Source organism: Drosophila guanche, unplaced genomic scaffold (assembly GCF_900245975.1).
Source record: "Drosophila guanche unplaced genomic scaffold, DGUA_6, whole genome shotgun sequence".
In the NCBI taxonomy this organism is placed as follows: domain Eukaryota; kingdom Metazoa; phylum Arthropoda; class Insecta; order Diptera; family Drosophilidae; genus Drosophila; species Drosophila guanche.
Window position 1 is genome coordinate 6,637,891 of NW_022995743.1, and position 24,970 is coordinate 6,662,860.

At 45.7% G+C, this 24,970-nt stretch overlaps 7 protein-coding genes across 7 annotated transcripts; 5 read left to right on the forward strand and 2 right to left on the reverse strand.

Annotated features, from left to right (window-relative positions):
* Nucleotides 1–2,694: 2,694 nt before the first annotated feature.
* Nucleotides 2,695–3,425, reverse strand: LOC117592492 (basic proline-rich protein). Its single transcript, XM_034286337.1, has one exon. It carries the CDS (start codon nucleotides 3,385–3,387, stop codon nucleotides 2,695–2,697), a length of 693 nt encoding a protein of 230 aa, XP_034142228.1. The 5' UTR covers nucleotides 3,388–3,425.
* A 675-nt stretch (nucleotides 3,426–4,100) lies between these two features.
* Nucleotides 4,101–4,882, forward strand: LOC117592493. The gene is made up of 2 exons (XM_034286338.1): nucleotides 4,101–4,795; nucleotides 4,859–4,882. The coding sequence occupies exons 1-2, from the start codon at nucleotides 4,229–4,231 to the stop codon at nucleotides 4,880–4,882; spliced, it is 591 nt and encodes a 196-aa protein (XP_034142229.1). The 5' UTR covers nucleotides 4,101–4,228.
* Nucleotides 4,883–5,396: 514 nt separating this feature from the next.
* LOC117592494 lies at nucleotides 5,397–6,047 on the forward strand. Its single transcript, XM_034286339.1, has one exon. It carries the CDS (start codon nucleotides 5,397–5,399, stop codon nucleotides 6,045–6,047), a length of 651 nt encoding a protein of 216 aa, XP_034142230.1.
* Nucleotides 6,048–6,368: 321 nt separating this feature from the next.
* LOC117588455 (alpha-amylase-like) lies at nucleotides 6,369–7,183 on the forward strand. The gene has a single exon (XM_034279745.1). It carries the CDS (start codon nucleotides 6,398–6,400, stop codon nucleotides 7,181–7,183), a length of 786 nt encoding a protein of 261 aa, XP_034135636.1. The 5' UTR covers nucleotides 6,369–6,397.
* A 4,896-nt stretch (nucleotides 7,184–12,079) lies between these two features.
* On the forward strand, nucleotides 12,080–14,539 carry LOC117592495 (coiled-coil domain-containing protein 80-like). Its single transcript, XM_034286340.1, has 3 exons — nucleotides 12,080–12,661; nucleotides 12,830–13,046; nucleotides 14,262–14,539. Exons 1-3 carry the CDS (start codon nucleotides 12,080–12,082, stop codon nucleotides 14,537–14,539), a joined length of 1,077 nt encoding a protein of 358 aa, XP_034142231.1.
* A 254-nt stretch (nucleotides 14,540–14,793) lies between these two features.
* Nucleotides 14,794–15,297, forward strand: LOC117591975. Its single transcript, XM_034285410.1, has one exon. The coding sequence runs from the start codon at nucleotides 14,818–14,820 to the stop codon at nucleotides 15,295–15,297; it is 480 nt and encodes a 159-aa protein (XP_034141301.1). The 5' UTR covers nucleotides 14,794–14,817.
* An 884-nt stretch (nucleotides 15,298–16,181) lies between these two features.
* LOC117592496 lies at nucleotides 16,182–17,700 on the reverse strand. Its single transcript, XM_034286341.1, has 3 exons — nucleotides 17,646–17,700; nucleotides 16,980–17,554; nucleotides 16,182–16,910 (listed from the first exon to the last, which is right to left on the reverse strand). Exons 1-3 carry the CDS (start codon nucleotides 17,698–17,700, stop codon nucleotides 16,182–16,184), a joined length of 1,359 nt encoding a protein of 452 aa, XP_034142232.1.
* Nucleotides 17,701–24,970: the final 7,270 nt, after the last annotated feature.

The following is a 24,970-nucleotide window of genomic DNA, read 5'->3' on the forward strand; positions in this document are numbered from 1 at the left end:
ACGTGGCCATATATATAATTTTGTGTCTCTTTTCATGGTTTGACAGTAAACACTGTCCAAGCCTGACATTTCCGAAGCCATTTTCCAATTGACCACATCAGGAAGAAGACAAACGCCTGGGGAGGCTACACGTGGACGAAGGAATATCAAAAACTCATTAACATCACTTCTGACATAAACGGACCTAAAGGGCAACAACTACTCCGAGTATATGTAGATGAATGGGGGGACATTTCCTTCGTGAAAGTTAATTAATGTTCACCAATTATGAGTTTTTCTCGTCCAATAATTAAAAACTTCAAGAGCCAAAAAATATATACATAATTTGTTTTCAAGAAAAACTCAAAAAGAATTCTGTACACTATTATTCACGTCAATGTATGGACTACATACATATATCAATAAATGATTTTCTTTTTCTTTCTGTCTCATTTGTCTAGGCAATTTGTGTCTACTATAGCGCGCACAATACAAATCGACATTAAAAGGCTGCCATTCAAATAAATATGGCCTTGTGCTAAACGAATCGTTAACAACAAAAAGGGAAAAACGAAAGCGAAAACGAAAACGAAAAGCGAGGGGCCAACACTTTTTCAAAATAATTTCACACAATTAAAGTGAAAAGCCATACGCAGACGTCTATTGTCGCGAACAATGGCCAAGTGGAGACGGGGGGAGCGACAAGGGTCGACCAAAGGAGAGTTGGACGATTTATTTGTTGAGTGCAATATTATATTTAAGCCCATACACGCACATAGAAAAAATACAAAAAATACAACATTTGCCGCACAAATTGCTTTAACAAAAACACAAACGAATCAAGTGTCATTTTTTCCATGTTGCTGATTTTGCTGACTTTTGTTTTTTTACCGCGAATTGGTGGAAATTCCAGAGCAGTTTTAAGGGGAATTCCAATTTAAGTACAGTTGCAGGCTTCCTGGAAGACTCCATTTTTAATAACTGTGTCCCCTGAGCAACAACAAGCCGAAAAGTTCTACTAACAATACGAAATACCATACAAATGTTTGCTAAGTAAGTTCCACTGATATGACTAACTTCATTTGTATTTCCGCCGCTCCAAGTACTTCCGCCGAAGCTGACGCCCAACGGTTGCCAGGCTCTGGAACGGGAGCCGCTAACAGTCCAAAATGGGAGCACTCCTCCAGTGGCGAGTAGCCGCATGGGGCATACTCGTATTTACATTTGAACAGACTGTGCTCGTATATAGTTTATGGGCAGGCGACTAAGCCGGTTGGCATATTTATGGGAGGGACCTGGTCTGGGGCCTTGTTTTATAGTATTTTATTTGGCCTTTGCATAATTCATAAATTACGTGGTAATCTGCGTGTAATTGCCCCGTGCCCCAGTGCCGCCCGATGGCAGTGCGTAATTACCTTCTTTGTTTAAACAATCAGCTGGAACTGGCGACGGAATACATACATATTACTTCATCGATTTGCCAGATAGATCGCCTAAAGCGCGCACAAACAGTGGCAATTGTGAGTCTCGTTTGGATTTCAAGAACTCGCAACCCCGAACTTTTCCCCCCTATATATTCGGCACAAACAAATTACGATGCTGACCTCCTCCGTTTGGGTAAAAGTTTCGCCTCCGAGTCAATTGAATCCCACAAAGGGGCACAGACAATTCCCTAGCATATTTATAGGCATTATTCCTGCTCAAGGATTTCCAGTCAACGATTTTGGCTCGTTAGTGGACTGACTTCTCAGCGCTGCTTCTGTTCGCTGTTGTTGTTCGCTCACTGGCCGCAGATTTATGTATGCCTCTGCCAAAAGTTTTTTAACAACATCCAGAATTTACGATTTTCGGAACACAGACACACGGACAGGCAGACCCGACCATCCTTAGGCCAGAGAGAGGCAAGGCAAATAGTTAACTGGTCCCGTCTCGTCCGTCCTTTGTACAAGTATCTGCATCCTTGGGCTGTTGTTTGGCCTGCCTTGGAATTGTTTTGATTTAGTAATGGCGGGCGGACATTTAATTAGTGTCGCCAGAATGTCTGGCTCACAAAAAGAGTCCGATAAATAGGCCTACAGACATCAACTATTGTTCGAACTTCATAATGAGACATGCTTCCAATGCCGCCATCCGAAATCCCCCTTCAGCTACACGTGCCAAAGCACTTATTTGTCATTCTGGAATAATCATAAATTTCAATATAAAATGCGCGTTTCGAACCGATTTGAAATGTTAATCAGAAGCGAGCACAAAAGCTTAAATTTGGTTACATTTGCCCTCGGCCCCCACTCCACTCCAATCCACTCGCGGATCTGCTTCTGACAATCATGTTAATGATGCTGTCAACGTCAATTAGAGATGAAATTTTCAGAGCGCCCCATGGCGACACCGAATGTCGAACACGGCGTTAAATACTCATCCAGATTTGGACAGATCTCCAATCAATATTGTTGCTTTTTGGACTAAGAAACGAAACGACATGCGCGTTTAAAGAGCATTTTATGCAGTTCCTTTATTGAGTTTTGCAAATCTAACCGCTCTCGGCCAGTACTCTGATCTGAAAATATAACAAAAATAAACCGAAAAAATAGTTTCGTGTGGGTTGTTGTGTGCCAATTTTTTATTCGTCTAATAATTTAGAAATAAATATATGGTGGTTCACTACATGTTTTTTTTTTTTTCGTCTGTCTTTGCGTAGGGAAAGTCGCTGCGCGCTCAGAAGCAGAGGACGCCGAAGGGAATGATCTTCTTGCAGAGCTTGGGGGGTGCCTCGGTGCTGTCGTCTTGGCTTGGTGGTGGGCGTGGCCTTGGTGGTGGTGGTGGTGGTGGGGGTGGGTATGGGTAGGGGGGATAGTAGTGTGGTGGTGGGTAGGGTGGATAGTAAGGGGGGCCAGGTTTAGGTTTCTTCGTTGTTGTCGTTGTTGTTGTAGGAGGGGTATCAGGATCCTCAGGGCATTCAGGACCGCCGGGGCCGCCGGGGCCGCCGGGGACGCAGGGGCCGCCGGGGCCTCCAGGACCGCCGGGGCCTCCAGGACCGCCATGTCCCCAGCCAGGGCCGCCATGTCCCCAGCCAGGATATGGGTAGCCATTGAACGGAGGAGGTGCATAGTACGGTGGATAGTACGGCGGGTAGTGGTGGTGAGGAGGCCTCCTTGTCGTGGTCCTGGGCTTCTTCGTAGAGCTTCCGTCGCCTGGGAAGGTGACCACCAGATTGCCGCTGCTGTCGCCGAGACCAAACAGCTTCCTCCACATTGACGAGTCGTGCTCAGCGTCATTCGCCTCGACGCTGTTCTGCTCCGCGCTGCTCTCCAGCTCGTCCTTCTCGACGACAGGCTCGTCCTGGACATGGGCCAGCGCCAGGACTCCGCAGAGCGCCAGGCAGAGGCAAAGTGCCAACTTGGTGCGCATTGTGTGAAAGGTTCGCAGCGAACTGATTGATAGATCCAATCACATGCGCTACTTATACCTGATCATCCCGTCCGCTAAAGAAATGTCCCCCACCAGCGCGGTGTTGTTTCTAGAAACTATAACGATCGCTGTGATCCACTGGACACATTAACCCACTTCGAGAGCATTTTCAAACGGCAGTATACCGAGGCTGTCCCGTCACCGAGCCCCCAAGTTTGCATGCAAATTAATTCAGCCATTAAAATCAGCTCAGAACACGCCCCACAATATACTCGAGCCTGTGGCTTAGGCCAGAGTTGGCGATTAGTCTACGGCTAACGGTTAAGTTTTTGGCTGATTTTTGCATTTTTTATTGCTTGAAACCTGAAAGCCCATCTGGTTTCGACTTCTCAAAGAAAATCACGAAGAAGCGAACACTTTGTTTATTACATTTTATGGAAATTAAGAAGTGAATTTCTCGTGCCAGAAATATAGCAGTTCTTGTTAACGATGTTAGTCCAGAAGAAGGCAAAGTCCAGACACGTTTTGGGGGGCAAAATGTACTTTAGTTGTGGTCTTTTTTGATTTTCGCAATTATAAGTACAATTATATTTTATTTATAAACAATTTATAACACAATAAATGGTTAAGATTCCCCTTTTTAACACTGACAAAACCCCCAGAGTGCGTCCCCCATTTATAAAGACCTGTAGTGGATGGATGGTATGTTTGACGGGAAAACTGATCCATTAATTACAACTCAGATAAGTCGCAGAGTTCTGACTATATAAAAGGTCAAACTAGCCGTTGGTCTACGATCAGTTGGGACTTGAACTCTGGAATTGTGGGATCTGTTTTCATCATGTTGGCCGCTTCACTTTGTCTCATTCTGCTGCTCCAAGTCAATTCGATTCCTGGACAAGTTTATCAAGTCACCAGGATACCTGGGAATGGAAACGTGCAGATAATAAGCCCATACGGGAGCCAAATACAGGTCTTGGGCTCTACAGAGCAAACCCGTCCGTATCCCTGGCTGTGGGAGATAATGAAGAACCTTACGATCACCTCAAACTCAACCACCGAGGACGTGCAAGTGATCAGTCCTTGGGGCAACGGCAGCTTTCAGCTGAACACAAGCCCCACTCAGAGCAACGTGAACACACCGCTGCGCACCCTGCTCAAGAATTGGTTCTACCGGACACCAGCCCAGCCCAGCTACCAAGTGGTCAACCTCGGTGGACGGGCCCTAGACAATCAACGCTACTGGGACGAATGGAGACCAACTCAAGTGCTGCTACCACGCAGGCGGACATCTACAAGCAGGCGGCTTCAGCAGCGTCGCATTCTGATGCGAAACCTTAATTCCGGGCAGGCCGTATTGGTGAACACCCAAACCCTAAGAGTGCCCTTCTATGCAGAGGATTGGAAGGTAAGCAACTACAAAATTTGAACTATCATCCTAGAAATATGTTTAAAGAAATCTGCATTTCAGATTGGAACCAGTTACTCTCGCTGAAAGTTTGCGCTAATATTTTTGTGACTATGAAATAAATGATTTACGTGCGAAACCATTCGAGTTAGAGTTGCCATTAATAATTCTGGGAAGGTTCTAAGACAAATAGATGAGCTATTTTGATAGACAGATATTGTCGTTCTCGTGTCTCAAAATCGCTAAAATATCTAATTGGAGAAACAAATGCAGGACAGCCCCTGTGAAAGGCACTTAATCACTTTATATTCTATTTTTATTATAATATGATGTCGGAGCAGGCAAGTGATCGCGATCTGCCGATCTGCCTCTGCCGATCTCTCTTTTCTCTCGCTCTCTCGTATACTTGTTGAGCAAATGAAATGAGTAAACAAAAGCGTGAAAGAAAAGAAACTGAAGAAAGAGAAACAATCGATTTCACCACTGAGAAACCTATTAATTAACCGAAATTAGCATTTGCATATCGCAGATTGGAACCATCTGCTAAATATGCAAACCCAATGGCCAGGCAGCCTTAGTTGGTCGCTGAACGCGTTTCGATATGAATCTAGTCGAGTATCTACTGTGTCTGCTGACCTGCAGCTGGCTGTGGCCAGATCAGGCGAGGGCTCGCCGCTTGGAGGCGTCGGAACACTCCCGCACAGTTGGCCCCTGGCTCTATTTGCTGGCCTACCCGGCGGCCCTGCAGCAGGTAGGTGGTGGTGCGCTGCCTGGAATCCCCATTAGGAGGCCCCAAGACGAGACGCCCCTCAGCAGCGCCAACATCCAAGCCCCGACACTGTCCGACGAAGTGCCGAGCGGGCAGAACAATGTGATACGCGAGCAATTTCTGCAGGGCATTCTGCAGGGCCTTCAACAGTCTGGCGGCGGGGCAAGCGGAGCCACCGTTTCCCCCGCTCTGCTAGCAGACTTTCTCTCCCAGGTCCCAAGCCTGACCAACACGAGCACCACACGGCAGCCAGCGGCTGAGAAAGATGCCAACAAGGCGGGGAGCGATGAGAACTATGACTACATAGACTTCCAAAATGGTTCACGCATCAAATACGACTTGGACGTAGAGCAAAAGCCAGTTAATAAGATTCTCCAGCAGACCACCAGGCGTCAGGCGGTGGCTCGACCTCGGCCACAGGCACAGCCCCAAACCTATCTCTACTATGCCCCCTACACCTCGTATTACTACCGAGGGGGCTGAGAACCAACCAGTAGACATAATTTATTCATAAATTATAGATGATTGGCGAATTGGAGTTGTTTTGTAATGGAAGGGCGCATCACGGGTCATCAGTCTACTAAAATATTCGGTGATTGTGTTATTTCTCTTTTGGAAATTCGCCCATCAAGACAACAAATATTCAAATCAGTTAAATGGATCAGTCCGCACTTCAGTCCCCTTCTGTCCAATCTCATTTTCGATCTTTTGTTGGTCGTCTGCTCAACTCAAATTTACGACACCCCGAAAAGTGTATAAAACTCTTCGTGTCTGGTCGCTTTGTCATTAGTTCTGAACAAACCGGAGCGCCGTATAATCTCTCTCGAATCGAAATGATCATCAAGACCGTGGGTCTACTCTTCCTGTTGGCTGGCCAAGTCTATGGCCAGTCGTTCAGTTTTGGAATCCCCATTTACAACCTGAATAGCATATACTCCGCTCTAACCGGCACGAGAGGCAGCTCCAGCTCAGGATCGTCTGGTGGCGGTGGCGGCAGCAGCAACAACGACGATGCTCAGGCTGACTACGATGCCTACCTGAGTGAATACTACAGCAACTACTGGCAGAACTTCTACCAGAGTCAGGCGCTCTATGGTCCCTATAGACCATATGGTCCCTATAGGCCTAGGCCATTTCCTACTGGACCACCACCAACGCGAGCACCAACCTCAGCCCCAATCACAACCTCCACAGCTGTCATACCCACTGTGGGTCCCATCACAACTTCCACCGCGGTCGCACCCACTGTGGGTCCCATCACAACTTCCACCGCGGTCGCACCCACTGCCGGCCCTGTAACAACTTCCACTGCAGTCGCACCTGTGAACCCGGACACCACTTCGACAGCCGTCCCACCTGTAAAAACGGACACGACTGTGGATGCAGTGCGACCTAAACGGTTCCGCACCACTCCCCTGCCTTTCCACTACGTTCCCGGCACCTTCCTCAGTCCCTACGATCTGCACCGCATTAACTCCAACCCGATCGACGAGCAAGGTGTGGGCTCAGCCTCAGCAGCATCGGCAGCAGGCACATCGGCAGTCTATATCCCATACGATGCCGTCCTCCATCGCCGAACGCGTCCAAGTCCTTACTTTGAAGTGGATGGTAAGAAATAGAGCGGTAACCTTAATGCTGACTAAGCCTATTGAATAAAAGCAAAAGAAGTATTTGACTGAAAGTGTTGTTACCTGACTTTCTGACTTTCTAAGGCTCGATACAGATCATGACCCTTGCACGTGGGCTTGCTTTCCTTTGCAGACTTTGAATAGTCTACCAGCAGCCATTAACATTCGAATTTTATGATTAGTGGATAAGAATTCGAGCGTTCGAGCGTCTTTTGTTCGCATTGAGCTGGAATGTATAAAGGTCTAGGTTTCACGCAGTTTCCTATTCAGTTCTAGGCTAGCTGGAGCGCTGAATAAACTGTGTCTTGCAATGATACTGAATACCGTCGGCTTTCTGATCTTACTCGCTGGCCAGGCGTATGGCCAGTCGGTGAGCATACGGATTCCTGTGTGGAATGTAGCAGATCTGTACGCTCGACTTACGGGTACAGGATCTAACTCTGCAGCAGGGTCAACCAATGCAAATGACCAGGCGGAAGCATATGACCAATATCTGAGAGACTATTATAGCAACTACTGGGAGAGATTTTACCAGAGTCAAGCGGAGTATGGTCCATACGGAGACTTTGGGAATTGGGTTCCGGCTTCCCCAACTACCACCGAGGCTCCTGCTTCGATTCCAACCACCGCAGCACCAACATCAACCACAATTCAGTATATGGATTTCTGCACAGTTTTCCCTCAGCTTCCCCAGTGCCAAGAATCCAGTACAGCATCCACTCCAACCACCTCAACTGCAACTCCCATCACAACACAAGAACCAACCACAACTGAGTCGCTTTGCGCTGTTTTTCCTCACCTCCCAGCGTGTCAAATATCGACCACAACTGAAGTTTTAACAACCTCCACAGCGATTCCGCCAACAGATTCTACCACATCTGGAAGTGCAACAACATCCACAGCAATTCCACCAACAGATTCTACCACAGCTGGAAGTGCAACAACATCTACAGCAATTCCACCGACGGATTCTACCACAGCTGGAAGTGCAACAACATCCACAGCAATTCCACCGACGGATTCTACCACAGCTGGAAGTGCAACAACATCCACAGCAATTCCACCAACAGATTCTACCACAGCTGGAAGTGCAACAACATCCACAGCAATTCCGCCAACAGATTCTACCACATCTGGAAGTGCAACAACATCAACAGCGATTCCACCAACAGATTCTACCACATCTGGAAGTGCAACAACATCTACAGCAATTCCACCGACGGATTCTACCACAGCTGGAAGTGCAACAACATCTACAGCGATTCCACCGACGGATTCTACCACAGCAGGAAGTGCGACAACATCCACAGCAATTCCACCGACGGATTCTACCACAGCTGGAAGTGCAGCAACATCCACAGCAATTCCACCGACGGATTCTACCACAGCTGGAAGTGCAACAACATCCACAGCAATTCCACCGACGGATTCTACCACAGCTGGAAGTGCAACGACATCCAGTACAACATCCACTCCAACCACCACAACAGCACCTCCCACCACAACACAAGAACCAACCACAACTGAGTCGCTTTGCGCTGTTTTTCCTCACCTCCCAGCGTGTCAAATATCGACCACAACTGAAGTTTTAACAACCTCCACAGCGATTCCGCCAACAGATTCTACCACATCTGGAAGTGCAACAACATCCACAGCAATTCCACCGACGGATTCTACCACAGCTGGAAGTGCAACAACATCCACAGCAATTCCACCAACAGCTTCTACCACATCTGGAAGTGCAACAACATCAACAGCGATTCCACCAACAGATTCTACCACATCTGGAAGTGCAACAACATCTACAGCAATTCCACCGACGGATTCTACCACAGCTGGAAGTGCAACAACATCTACAGCGATTCCACCGACGGATTCTACCACAGCAGGAAGTGCGACAACATCCACAGCAATTCCACCGACGGATTCTACCACAGCTGGAAGTGCAGCAACATCCACAGCAATTCCACCGACGGATTCTACCACATCTGGAAGTGCGACGACATCCAGTACAGCATCCACTCCAACCACCTCAACTGCAACTCCCACCACAACACAAGAACCAACCACAACTGAGTCGCTTTGCGCTGTTTTTCCTCACCTCCCAGCGTGTCAAATATCGACCACAACTGAAGTTTTAACAACCTCCACAGCAATTCCACCGACGGATTCTACCACAGCTGGAAGTGCAACAACATCCACAGCAATTCCACCGACGGATTCTACCACAGCTGGAAGTGCAACAACATCCACAGCAATTCCACCAACAGATTCTACCACAGCTGGAAGTGCAACAACATCTACAGCGATTCCACCGACGGATTCTACCACAGCTGGAAGCGCAACAACATCCACAGCAATTCCGCCAACAGATTCTACCACATCTGGAAGTGCAACAACATCAACAGCGATTCCACCAACAGATTCTACCACATCTGGAAGTGCAACAACATCTACAGCAATTCCACCGACGGATTCTACCACAGCTGGAAGTGCAACAACATCTACAGCGATTCCACCGACGGATTCTACCACAGCTGGAAGTGCAACAACATCCACAGCAATTCCACCGACGGATTCTACCACAGCTGGACGTGCCACAACATCCACACCAACTCCACCTACAGCTACTACCACAGCTGGTCGTCCAACCACATCAAGACCAACACCACCGACGGCTTCTACCACAGAAGCTCGTCCGACAACATCAGAAGCAACAACACCANTCCACAGCAATTCCACCGAAGGATTCTACCACAGCTGGAAGTGCAACAACTTCCACCGCAACTCCACCGACGGATTCTACCACAGCTGGAAGTGCAACAACATCCACAGCAATTCCACCGACGGATTCTACCACAGCTGGAAGCGCAACAACATCCACAGCAATTCCGCCAACAGATTCTACCACATCTGGAAGTGCAACAACATCAACAGCGATTCCACCAACAGATTCTACCACATCTGGAAGTGCAACAACATCTACAGCAATTCCACCGACGGATTCTACCACAGCTGGAAGTGCAACAACATCTACAGCGATTCCACCGACGGATTCTACCACAGCAGGAAGTGCGACAACATCCACAGCAATTCCACCGACGGATTCTACCACAGCTGGAAGTGCAGCAACATCCACAGCAATTCCACCGACGGATTCTACCACAGCTGGAAGTGCGACGACATCCAGTACAGCATCCACTCCAACCACCTCAACTGCAACTCCCACCACAACACAAGAACCAACCACAACTGAGTCGCTTTGCGCTGTTTTTCCTCACCTCCCAGCGTGTCAAATATCGACCACAACTGAAGTTTTAACAACCTCCACAGCGATTCCACCAACAGATTCTACCACAGCTGGAAGTGCCACAGCATCTACAGCGATTCCACCGACGGATTCTACCACAGCTGGAAGTGCGACAACATCTACAGAAATTCCCCCGACGGATTCTACCACACCTGGAAGTGCGACAACATCCACAGCAATTCCACCGACGGATTCTACAACATCCACAGCGATTCTACCAACAGATTCTACCACAGCTGGAAGTGCGACAACATCTACAGCAATTCCACCGACGGATTCTACAACATCCACAGCGATTCTACCAACAGATTCTACCACATCTGGAAGTGCAACAACATCCACATCAATTCCACCAACAGATTCTACCACATCTGGAAGTGCAACAACATCTACAGCGATTCCACCGACGGATTCTACCACAGCTGGAAGTGCGACAACATCTACAGCAATTCCACCGACGGATTCTACAACATCCACAGCGATTCTACCAACAGATTCTACCACAGCTGGAAGTGCGACAACATCTACAGCAATTCCACCGACGGATTCTACAACATCCACAGCGATTCTACCAACAGATTCTACCACAGCTGGAAGTGCGACAACATCTACAGCAATTCCACCGACGGATTCTACAACATCCACAGCGATTCTACCAACAGATTCTACCACAGCTGGAAGTCCAACAACATCCACAGCGATTCCACCGACGGATTCTACCACAGCTGGAAGTGCGACAACATCTACAGAAATTCCCCCGACGGATTCTACCACAGCTGGAAGTGCGACAACATCCACAGCAATTCCACCGACGGATTCTACCACAGCTGGAAGTGCAACAACATCTACAGCGATTCCACCGACAGATTCCACAACATCTATAGACTCCACTACGATGGCAGATTCTACAACGTCCACAGCACTTCCAACTACCAGCAGCACCACAGAACTTGTAGAATCAACAACTGAATCCTCCCTTTGTATAACATTTCCCCATCTTCCGGTGTGCCAAGGAGCAAAAAGTGTTCCCTTGGAAAGTGGTAATGGATCGAGTATCGCTAAGTTGAAGCCGGATCGGCAGTTGTCCGTCATATCGGAGCCTCACTCTGTGACTTCGCTCTGTTTTTACTATCCTCGTCTGTGTCTAAAGCCCGAGCAGGCGCAGTTCGTGCGCTTGTCAGACGGGACTGGAAAGCCGCTTTTGCTAATATCACCAATCATCGATGAAAGACCAGCGACCCAGGATCATAGAACATTGTGGCGTGCTCTAAGAAAACACACCAGAGAATCAGCTTCTCGTCGATGACCAACTCTCACTCTAAATGTTGGCATTTTTAAATATAAATATAAATATAAATATAAATATAAATATAAATATAAATACAGTTAATTATCAAATGGCATTGTTTGCAGGTATACTAACTCCTAACTAGTTGGGCAATTGTGTTAGCTAGAGAGCTCTTGTGTTGCAGATGTCCCAAGGGCATCATCATCAGCATTATTGTTAGTTTGCAGAAGCCTCTATAAAAGCATTTCTTCCACTTGGCTATGGGTTCAGTGCGGTTCTAGGCATCGAAATGCGTGCTTTTCTTCTTCTTCTGGTTCTCAGTCCTCCAGTATGGAGCGTAAGTTCTGATAGAACTCTAAGATTGCAAGTTCCTCTCTGGGATGTATCTGATCTGTACTCCCGGCTTTCAAGCGCTTTCAATCCACCAAGCACCACGCAGATGCCGCTGGAGACTCCAGGGGCTCCTGCTTATTGGGATGATTATTACAATGAGATGCTCCTGAAATACCATAACAAGAAACAGGAGTACGGATTATATTCAGCGAGTGATCTGGTGCCAGTAGATCCAATACAACCTCTTCCTCCTCCACTGCCTCAGCGGCCCTTGCGACCACTAAGACCACTGAGACCCCTTCGTCCGAATCGACCGAGACCCAAACCAACTCGAAGACCTACTAGAAAAACCACAACTACCAGAAGGCCGAGACGAACGACCAGGCAATCTACAACCAGTACAACGAGTACAACAGTCACGTCAACATCAACCAATCAAGCACCCTGGAGTTCATCAAGTAGTGAAGTTTCATCAACGACCCAGTCATCCACCAGCACAACAATTGCTCCTGCAACAAACTCCACAACTCCAAGCTCTGTAATAACAAGTTCCACAACAACAGGGTCCACAGCAACAGGAACCTCGACAACGGGAATTGCAATTTCCAGCCGATATAAAGAACCAAGCACAGAATCACCGACTGCTCATTCACTCTGCACATTTTTTCCACATCTACCAGCCTGTAGCGCATCTTCGTCTACCCAGAGCTATGCCCTCCAAGCCCCGACAGTACTCAGTGTGGATGGGCAGGCGGCATTTGAAGTGGATCTCCGACCTGAACAGAAGTTAACAGTGCAGTCCCCGCCCCAGTCCATGACCTCGCTGTGTCACAACTACCCTCGCCTCTGTGCCCAGCCAGAGGAGGCGCAGTATGTCCGTCTAACCGATGGGAATGGGACGCCGATGCTCCTTATATTCCCAGGTCGGGAAACATTGCTTCCAGCGCTCAAGGAAGCCCCCCAACGGGTAATCGGAATACAACGACAGAGTTTGAGGCCCACCCGACGACCAGAGTGGCAGAGGAGGCCGCAAGAACGGAAATATGTTTACCGTGTGATTAAGAAAGCCAGGAATGCGAGATAATAGGTACATAAATTAACCCAAACAAATGGCAATTATGATCCATAAATGTATCTATCTAGGAATATCTGCAATGTTTGTAGCAATTAGTAAGGAAATTTGGAAATTTTCACATATTTTGGGAGTCATAAAACAGATAGAAGTGTGGATTGGAATGAGGCCATTGAAAATTAATTTAAAATTCCATCGATAAATGGGTTGTAAATGGATAAATGGCTGGTAGGCCATATTGTAGGCCGCATTATATCTAGGAGAAAGCTGCTGTAATTCTTTTGCTGGAACCATTTCCATATCCAAGCAGGAGAAGACATAAAATCAGACTTCAAAGAAAGGAATTTCCATAATTTCGAACTTGAAGACCTCCTCTAATGAATGAATTTGGTAATGTTAGTGTCGTAAATGAATATTTATACATAGGTCAGATATGGAACAGGTGTTCGTTATTTGCAGAGTTGGTACACTGATTAACTCATAACGGGTTCGATGATTGAGCGATTCTCTTTGTTTTCTTTTAGGCGATGGAATTTGCAAATTTTGAGACATTATAAGACTTTGTCTGTGGATATATAAAAAGGTACTAGTCGAAGTTCTGCATCAGTTTGGTCTCAAACGGTGTCCAGCATGCTGCTACTAGGGAACGCGTTTCTTTGGCTTATGTTTGCCGGATCCGATTGGTTTGCACTGCTGTCAAATGGAAAAGAGGTTCAAGTTCGACTACCCGTATGGAGTGTGGGAAACGTTGTCTCGCATTTTTCCAATTATGTGAATAAAAATAAAAAGAACGGGGAAAAGGACCGTACACCACCGTATCCGTATCCGTATCCGCCGCCGCATTACCATTATCCACCATATCCATATCCGTGGCCAAACCCGAAAACAACAACGCCACCACCTACTACAACAACGCCACCACCTACTACAAAAGCACCTACCACCTTTCCAACCACAACAGCGAGGGGAATAGATTATACCCTATGCGAAAAATTTCCGCATCTTCCGATCTGCCAAGAATTTAAATCTGCGCAACTGGAGGAAAATGATAATAGTATTCCAACAGTTCTGAGTGAAAGCGCCGAGCTCGGGACTAAGCAGCAACTGCAGCAGCTAACCATTACATCGGAGGCCCATTCCGTGTCCTCGCTCTGCTATCACTATGCCCAGCTGTGCAGGAAGCCGGAGGAGGCGCAGTTTGTGCGCCTCACCGATGAACAAGGCAAGCCCCTGCTGCTGATATACCCTGCGGAGGCAGAGTATCCGCTTGCCCTGGGCAAGTCCTTCAGTGTTATGTCGAAACCCACTCGAAGACCTTCTTGGCAGCGGAATTTGCCAGAATAAAGACCGTAAATAAAGCCGAATTTGACGAATAAATAATGTGAGCTAAGGTATATTTTCTGCTGTTGTTTTGGCCGAATTGGGAGCCATCGGAATGTCAAAAGTAATTCTCTTGGGATGCCGCAGATGCCAGCACAAATTGTGATCTATTCATCCAAACTGGTTTCAGTTGCCACACTCCATCTCCATCTCCATCTCCATGGCCGCGACTCTGGCTGATGGCACTCCCGACCCAGCCAGTCGCAGTCGAGCTCCATGAGCTGCTGGTAGGCGAAATTTAAATGTGCTCCGTCCAAATCGCTTTCCTGTGGCCACTGCTGCCATTCTTGTGGCTTGTGGCATTGTCCAGCTCTGCCATGACTACAACCCAAAAAGAAGCGCTGCAGCAGATACCGAAGCTGAATCTCACGCAAGTGCAGCTCATAGCCGGCAACGCCAGCCTCAGGTGCGGCCTTATTCCCGAGCTGTGCGACTGGCAACTACATCTGTACTCGGGCCACCCCTTTAGTGTTCCATTATCCTTCGGGGAGTCTACGGTCAGCACCCCCGCCACCATCACCACCACCACCACCACCACCCAATCGCCCAAAGATGTTGTTGTCGCATCCACGGAAGAGGTCTTTTCGCTGCCGTCCCTGCTGCTGGTGGCCCAAGTTGAACCTAAGCCGCGGCGGGAGAAGCGCAGGAAAAGAAAGCTCAGGCGACGACGAACTTTCTGCCTCTTAAGTAAAAAGCAATTTGTTTGGCTTTTCTTTCAATAGAAGAGTTCATAAATTCATAATAAATTTAGTATAAATACCCGAACCCGAACAACAAAGAGATATATTTAATCATCTCTCATTAAGGCCAATAAATCAGTGACCAGAGGTTTACCGAGTGAGTTACCGAGTGCCCAATGAAATCAATTCCGCAGCCATAAAATAAACAAAAATCCCAGCTCATTAATGTCGTTTCAATTCACGCTTTACCTGACGGGACAGGGACAGCACAGCGTGACCCGTTAAGCCCGATCTGGAAGCTGTTCGACCACTTTCAACTTGAACCTGCGCGGGGTCTGGGTCGGGGTCGGGGTCGGGGCCTTGGCCGTGGTCTAATGCCCATTAAGCTGTCTGTAAGAATTTTATTTGGCGTAAAGTAAGCCGTCACGGTTATCGCATTATCTACTTGCTTATTCAAATATTAATAGATGGCCTTTTAAATGGCAGCCATTTAATTAAGTCGTCATCTCTGTTGTCACATCTCAACGCCAATGAAATTTATATGAAAATTATTATGATTATGATGATTAACGACTCTACGAGTTATAATGTGTAAAAAGTACTCTGATACAGATGTACGAGTATGTGTGTGCGTGTTAATACTATTATTTGTCAGGGGTTTGTTTGGAGAGTCTTGCTACGGCTGCCTCTTTCTTAGTCGGCTTCTGTATTCCTTTGATCCTCTCTCCCCATTGGAGTTTCAATGAAAGTTTCATCAATCTTCATATTTGGTTTTATTGCAAATTGTTGTCGCCATTAAATTGTAATCAAATCCCATTACAGACTCAGTCGCAAGTTGATCAGTGCACAAAGTAAAACTAAAGTGTCTGCGGACGCCAGGGCGGAAATTCAATTCGACCTCCTGCAGGACGGACCCTCTATAAATACTAACCGCCCTGAAACCCATCGCGGCGGTATATTGCAGCGCCCGTGGCTCGTTCATCGTCGTCGTTGTCGGTGATAGTATCATAAATCGTATTCAAAAATGTTCTAATTTCCGCATATGGGAGTATCTGCCACCAATTTGTCGTAGTTTCAATTTCCTCCTGCATGACAGTGGTGGAGGGTCGCCGCTGGGAGCCCGGACGGCGCTTACCCTTGCCTTTGCCTTTGGCTTTTCCTTTGCCCTTGGTTCTCACTGGACGATGCGTGCTGATTTCCGGTGATTGTGTTTCCAATTCCTTCACTGGCGGCTGACGCTTGTCAACCGACAAGCTTGTACTTGGATGTGGCGGAGCTACAATCGGAGCTGGTGCAGGAGCAGCAGAAGCTGTACCAGGAGCAGGAGTGACAGCTGGGCTCGCTGTCATCTTTGTATCAATTTCATTAGGTGCTTTTGTTCTTGTTCTTGTTCCTGTTCCTGCCTTTGCTGGCTTTCGCCTGGCCTTCACTCGAGTGCGCTTAGCAACGGTCTCGTTTGTGCCGGAATGATAGACCAGCTCGCCGCCTGGATGACCCTTTGTGTGTTTATCATCGGCATTCCCCGCTGTCAGCTGGCTGACAATCTGCAGCATTCCTGTCAATGCCGTATCGATAATTGTCTCGCTAGCCGGCTCGGCCAGTGTTTCCTTCACACTTGTCAGGGACTCCCATGCCCCTGCAGGAGCTCTCGCATCCTTCGAGGCAGCCGTTGTTATCGAGCTGGAGGCAGTTGGTTTTTCCCCTTTGGTTATGTCGGACCCCACTGTACCACCATTGTGGTGCTGCTCCACTGGCTTCACTTCCTTCTCCTCTTCCTTCTCGGGCAGCTGTGGGAGTGCAAGTTCCACCTGCAATGGGTGTTCATCCTGTTCCTGTTCCTGTTCCTGGCCCATAACTTGTTCTCGGACTGGTTTACGTTCATGGCCGGCAGACAGGGTATTCAATTGAACAATTTTCTTGGCCCCTACACTCTGCACATGGAACTCGCTCGAATATAAATTTTCAGGTGCGTGGGCTTCGCTTAGAGTCGAATCCATTTGAACCGGCGTTAATTGCATGTTTACGGCCTGGGACTCTATTGTCTTGTGCTGTTCTTTATCCAGCTCCTCCTCGTGGGGATACAACTCTCCGGCATCATCGAGGTTTCTATAATGGGCGCTTTGGGCAGCGGATCTACGACTGTGCTGGGACAGTTGCTCCAGAAGCTGACCCATGGGCGGAGACAGACCCGATCGGGACTGATGGCCTGCCAGGTTCATTCTGGGCTTATTGTACGCATAGAGATCCACATTGAAAACCCCATGGGCTGGGGCACGACGCCAGTGTTTGGCAGGAGTTCCTAGAATGGACAGGAGTACATCCTTTTACTGATTTTCACTTGAAATGGGAATTGAAATGGGTGTGAGAGGTGGAGGGGCTGGAAGGCTTACCTCTGACCCTGAGGGCCAGTAACTGGATTAGCAACAGCAGAAGTGGCAGCCTCATGCTTGCAAATACATATTTTAGGCGTTGGCTCCGTCCACGACTAAACCGATTTTGGACCTCTCAACCATCTTTATGGCCATCCAATTTGGGTCAGTCCACAGCTAATTTGCATTGACAGTGTTCTGGGAATGTGAAAACACAGTGTGACCCGGTCCGGCTGAACATGCTTTGGCAGCACTGCAAATCATCATCGGTTATTACGGAGAGTTCACTGTCTCCCAGAACTCGTTTCCCACTATTCGATTTCGAGCAACGGAACTTTTGGTAGCTGGCAGCACAATCGCTATGTCTTTGGCCCTATTATTGCCGTGCCATAAAATATGATTGTATTACCACCTCAGCTGGGCTTGGCCAAGGCTCTGGGCCAATCTGGCTGCTTTCTGTTGTTATGTTGTGCCAAAAGCAGCGAAAGTTGAAAGTTGTGCTTAGCATCACAATGGCCTGCTAATGGAAAGTAATTGCCATCGAATTCCTACGAATTCAAAACAAAATCAAGCCTCGTTTTCTGCGATTATGCGTCAAATAGTTCTGACGGCGATGCAAGACAAGTTCTATAATGTGACATACCACATTGCTAAATCAGCTATTAAATGGATCTTCGTGATAAGCTTTCAATGTGATACATTGCCTGTGTGTATGGCAACAGATGAACTGTATGGCATTGTGTCACAGTAAGATATTTTGCGCCAGAGAAGAGTGACAATTTAATTCAAATAACCATTTTGGGAAATTGTTTATCTTTGAGAGCATGTCAGAAACAGTTGAGCAGGAGGCAAGAGGCAAGTGGCAAGAGTCAGCAAACAGGCAACAAGCAAACAATATTGGCCAAGAGAGAACAGAACAGAGCGACTGACAGCTTGCACTCGGAGCACTTAAGATAACTTCGTGGAAGGCCAGGCGCACGAGATGGAGCAGGAACCCTCAGCGGAGTGTGAGCTGACGATGTCGTCGTCCAGTGGCAGATTTATGAAAACTGTTGCCATTTAGTTCTTCGAACCGTAAACACGGAGCGAAGACAAGCCACAGGGCAACAGGGGATCGAAATTTCCATTCGGACAATGCAGGCGGTGGGTAGAAACGAAAAAGTATGTAAAAGAGATCGAAAGAGGGTTCGCAGAAAGGACATCAAACTGTGAAATGGGAAAAATGCAGATGACAGCCTTCGAAGTCGGACAAAGGCAGTGACTGTGGCAGTGGCATGCAAAGTATTTAAGAAGAAAACTGCACAAAAAGACGAAAGCATCAAGATGCATCCAGTATAAGCGGTATTGCAGGCAGTTCTTGTTCGCTCTTTCCACAAATGGAATTGCACTGAATTTAATATGTTTATGGATTAAAACAATAATGGATTCGATCCATTATTTGATAATGCTGAGGCTGTAATGTGCGTTATACTCGTATGCGATTATTTGGATTATAGAGCGGAGTTTGGGGCTGATGGGATGAGTACATAAGCTGATTGCGAAGCAGAAGCTTTTCCTGAAGGTGGAGCTGATGGCAGAGTTGAAGATGCAAATAAAAATATGGCCAGAGATGCAAATGAGACGTACAGATAGAGAGAACTGGACAGAAGCCGAGTAAAGCCAACTGTCGACAACGTCTTAATTAATCAGCAAAAAAACAGCAACAACAATTAACCATTGCTGATTGCTACTGTTGTATGCCAACGAATGAAAGCAGCTCCGGAAGGTGAACAAAAAACAAAAAGCAAGAGAGAGAGAGAGGGAAGGACTGCAAGAAGGATAGACTGCTGAAAAGTTAAGTTCCGGTTGAGATGCTTCCACTTGTGGTTGGGTGCAGGAAGCAGGGAGCAGGCAGCAGGGGAATACATCCCATGATTAATTAAATTGCAACGCCAGCTCATGGCTCAGGGAAATTGCAGCAAACTTTAAAACTTTTCCAATGATTGCGCCTGGATGCTTGTTTGTTTGACTGTTGTTTAGTCAGTCGTCGTTGTTGTTGCTGCTGCTGCTCTTCTTGTGCAAATACACACAATTTGTTTTGTCATTAGACGAACACTTTAAGCACTCGATTGCACTCTCTATCACCCCCTGCCCACCTCTCTCATTCTCTTTCCTTCTGACTGTCTCTTTCTACTCTTTGTTATCTCTGTCAACTGCTTTGGCTGCTCATTTTCAGCTGGCGATTTCTTTGTCCTGCTTTTATTTGGCCATTTCATTTGTTGCACCAGCCAGAGCCCAATATGGCTATGTAGAAGGGAGATGCCCAAAAAAACGGTAGGAAAGAGAGAGAGAGAGAGAGAGACAGATAAAGCAAGTCGGATAGAAATGGGGTGGAGGGGGGCTCTGTTCTCACAGCGCTTGCACAGTTTCTCTTAATTTGAATCTTTCTATGCAAAAGCCGTGCAACGGGACAACAAAAAACCGCAAAAAAAATACAAAAAAATCCCCCCAAATTCGACTGTTTTTCCGTTAAATAAATCTATTTTATTTTGCATCACATTTTTTATCCGTTTTTCGTCTGCACCAAATTGTTATTCCAATTTTCTTTGTGTACTTTTCCAAAATGTCGAGCTCTCGTGGTTCACTGCTCTGCAGATTATTTGATATTTGTGCGAGTATTGCCTGTGATTGATTATAAACATATAGAATAAACCCACGATCATTTTGGTAAACGGGAGATGATAAAATTAATAAATGCTCTGCGCTGATTCTGTTCAAAAAGTGTATGCAGTATTGTATGTTGGATCCCAAAATATTCTCAGTGTATTTCTATCATTTTGATTTGAATGAATTTAATATTCCATTGCTGTGCTCGTGCATGTGAGAGAGGACGCTTCGAGAGGATCATAGAAGCCAAACCAAAAGAGAACTGTCGTCGACTTTGTCCTGTGATGTGAGAGCAACATACATATTTGGTTACGAGTTGCAGTGCAGAAACCATTTGACAAAGTGAGAAAACTTCACAAAGCCTTGAAGTCGGGACACGTATGTAGATGTGAAAACATAATAAATAATAATTAATATAACTTAACCGAAGAGATCTTGTGAAAAAAAAACTGCTGGGCGGACAGCAAACAGCAATTTGCTATAATTTGCAATAATAACAAAATAACTAAAGGAAACAATTATCGTCACACAGAAAAACATACGAGCATTTGCGAAAAAAAAGTATAAACTGTAAAACAAGCATAAATAATCAATTTTCACTTGCCTTTTACATTCTTCTTTTCCTCATTGCGCTTCTTCTTTTCGCATGTGTCGTGAAGCACTTATTGTCCTCTTCACACACATGCATACGTAACCCGCGCGACGATACGACGAAACGAACGAAACGAAATAAATGTAACGGGATCGAGCGAGAGATTCTAATAAGAGCACACATATTGGGCACATTAATTTAGGGTGAGGCATTGGGACGGAAGATCGTACGCACACACTCAACGAGAGAGAGTCACACAAGCACGAATTGGGTTGCCTCACCCTATTAGGAGACACTTGAAATGAGAGCGCAGACACTCGCTCTTTGCTTCTTGCGCCTCTTCATTTTTCTTGCGCTTTTATATGATTTCCTGGTAAAGGGAGGGGACCACTTCGCGCCTTTTTTGGCACATTTTCACACACACACATTGCAAGCCCTTGGTGCAAATTTAAAACATTTTTGCTCTATGTACGTACATACATTTGTACGAAGATAATACACTTTTAACACTTCACTTTCAGATATTGCCGCATATTTCCAACGCCGATCTGCTTTTAGCTTTTAGCCTCGTTGTGCTCCTCCGCATTTGATCTCGCATTTTTTGCCCATTAAATGCTCAACTATTTCACCACATTTCACTGCATTTCACTAACACACACTTCACTTTCACATATTGTCGCATATTTCGTAAATGATCTCGCATTTTTTGTCCACTAAATGTTCAACCATTGCACCACATTTTCTTTAACTTCACTAACACACACTTCACTTTCACATATTGCCGCATATTTCCATCGACGATCTCCTTCTAGCCTCGCTGTGCTCCTCCGCAATTTTGCCCATTAAATGCTCAAACATTTCCCTACACTTCACTAACACACACTTGTTGTTGTACACTGCACATTACTCCGATACTGCACGATACGTTTTCCCGTTTAATTTCCCGAATTTTCCCGTATTTTCCCGATTTTTCGCGGACCGAATCCGTACCGGACCGAACGCGCTGACAAATTTTTAACTACTGTAATGGGGATGAGGAAGATGCAAAAGAGGTAAACTGCGTAGGTGTTGGTGGCTTAGGCCGCGCTCTCCTACTCTTAAATCTTATGCACATATATTGTGACGTGCACTTGGGCCTACTGCTCTCTGCGATTTTGTGCTAACCGACCAGATCAGTGTACGGTGAATCTACATATGTACGTTTTTCAAACAATTTACATAGGATTTGCGTTGCAGAAATATGGAATGTTCGCTATCTTTACATTTAGCTAATGAAGAAGTGAAGAGGAGAAAGAATAAGAAAATATTGAGCTGCTGAATACAAATCAAGGTAATCGGAAAATCTATTGGAAAATATAAAGGGAGTTAAATTTATGACATTTTAAAATCAATATGTACCGTTTTTTTGTTTTTTTTCTTTATGGTTCTCTAAGGGTTTCTTGTGAGAGCGAGAGAGCAACGTAACGGCGAAACAACGCGAGCAACTGTAGTTGCTTCATGGCTCTGTCGTTCCTTTTGCTTTGCATGAGTGAATAGTAAAGACAATTGGATTCTTGGTGTTGGTTGCTTTTGACTCGCTCTCCTACATGCAAATCAGATGCACATTTATTATGTAGAGCAGTTTGACCTTCCGTCCCTGGAATTCGGTGCAAGCCGACTAAACTAGTGCAGGGTGATTTCACATTTTTGGAACTCTCTTTGCATTTGACTAATTGTCATTAAAAAGGGGGGGAGGTGAAGATACGCTGCTGGAGTGCTGGCTTGAATCAAAATGAAATAAATCGTCTAGGAAAAGATTTTCTTCACTTGATCTGGATCGGAAAATGCTTAGAATAGTTCGGAAATTGTAATTTTCTTTGTTTAATTTGAATTCAAGCCAGCAGTCCAGCAGCGCATCTTCTTCTTCTCTTCCCTTTTAACTGTAAATTACACAGTCAAATGCAAAGAGAGTTTCAAAAATGTGAAATCACCCTACACTAATTTAATCGGCTTGCATCGAATTGCAGAGACGGATAGTCAAAGTGCTCGAAATAATAAATGTGCATTCGATTTGAAAGTAGGAGAACGAGTCATAAGCCACCAAACCAAGATTCCAATTGTATTTCCTATTCACTCATACAAAGCAAAAAGAACGGCAGAGCTCAGTCTCGCGTTGTTTCGCCGTTACGTTGCTCTCTCGCTCTCACAAGAAACCCAAAGAGAACCATAAAGAAAAATAAAACAAAAAAAATGGCGCATATTGATAGTTTATTTCAAATAAATCATAAATTGAACTCTCTTTATATTTTCCAATAGACATTCCGATTGGATTAATGCCAGCACTCCAGCAGCTCAATATTTTCTTATTCTTTCTCCTCTTCACTTCTTCATAAAAGATAAAGATAGCGAACATTCCATATTTCTGCAACGCAAATCCTATGTAAATTGTTTGAAAAACGTACATTCACCGTACACTGATCTGGTCGGTTAGCACAAAATCGCAGAGAGCAGTAGAACCAAGTGCACGTCACAATATATGTGCATAAGATTTAAGAGAAGGAGAGCGCGGCCTAAGCCACCAACACCTACGCAGTTTACCTCTTTTGCATCTTCCTCATCCCCATTACAGTAGTTAAAAATTAGTCAGCGCGTGCGGTCCGGTACGGATTCGGTCCGCTAAAAATCGGGAAAATACGGGAAAATTCGGGAAATTAAACGGGAAAAAGTATCGTGCAGTATCGGAGTAATGTGCAGTGTACAACAACAAGTGTGTGTTAGTGAAGTGTAGGGAAATGTTTAAGCATTTAATGGGCAAAATTGCGGAGGAGCACAGCGAGGCTAGAAGGAGATCGTCGATGGAAATATGCGGCAATATGTGAAAGTGAAGTGTGTGTTAGTGAAGTTAAAGAAAATGTGGTGCAATGGTTGAACATTTAGTGGACAAAAAATGCGAGATCATTTACGAAATATGCGACAATATGTGAAAGTGAAGTGTGTGTTAGTGAAATGCAGTGAAATGTGGTAAAATAGTTGAGCATTTAATGGGCAAAAAATGCGAGATCAAATGCGGAGGAGCACAACGAGGCTAAAAGCTAAAAGCAGATCGGCGTTGGAAATATGCGGCAATATCTGAAAGTGAAGTGTTAAAAGTGTATTATCTTCGTACAAATGTATGTAGGTACATAGAGCAAAAATGTTCTAAATTTGCACCAAGGGCTTGCAATGTGTGTGTGTGAAAATGTGCCAAAAAAGGCGCGAAGTTGTCCCCTCCCTTTACCAGGAAATCATATAAAAGCGCAAGAAAAATGAAGAGGCGCAAGAAGCAAAGAGCGAGTATCTGCGCTCTCATTTCAAGTGTCTCCTAATAGGGTGAGGCAACCCAATTCGTGCTTGTCTGACTCTCTCTCGTTGAGTGTGTGCGTACGAACTTCCGTCCCAATGCCTCACCCTAAATTAATGTGCCCAATATGTGTGCTCTTATTAGAATCTCTCGCTCGATCCCGTTACATTTATTTCGTTTCGTTCGTTTCGTCGTATCGTCGCGCGGGTTACGTATGCATGTGTGTGAAGAGGACAATAAGTGCTTCACTACACATGCGAAAAGAAGAAGCGCAATGAGGAAAAGAAGAATGTAAAAGGCAAGTGAAAATTGATTATTTATGCTTGTTTTACAGTTTATACTTTTTTTTCGCAAATGCTCGTATGTTTTTCTCTGTGACGATCATTTATTCCTTTAGTTATTTTGTTATTGTTTATTACCGTATCCTATGGCTTTACACTCTCGAAATTAACCAAAAACAATTCTCCTTACACTTGCACCTCTCGAAAAGTGAGTGTGGGTGCGTGCAAAGGCAGTTTTTAATTAACGTGATTAAATTGGCTTTCATCCTCCCAATTTTTATACCCGGTACTCGAAGAGTAAATAGGTATATTGTGTAGGGTATATTTGTGCACAAAGTTGATGCATGTAAGAAGTGCACAGAAGTAAACGTTTCCGATCCCATATATATTCTTGATCAGCATCAATAGCCAAGTCGATTGAGCCATGTCTGTCTGTCCGTAGGATCATTATTATAGCCAGAATGAAGAAAATAATTTTCAGTATCTAAACCCAGCCCGTGGGTGAAGA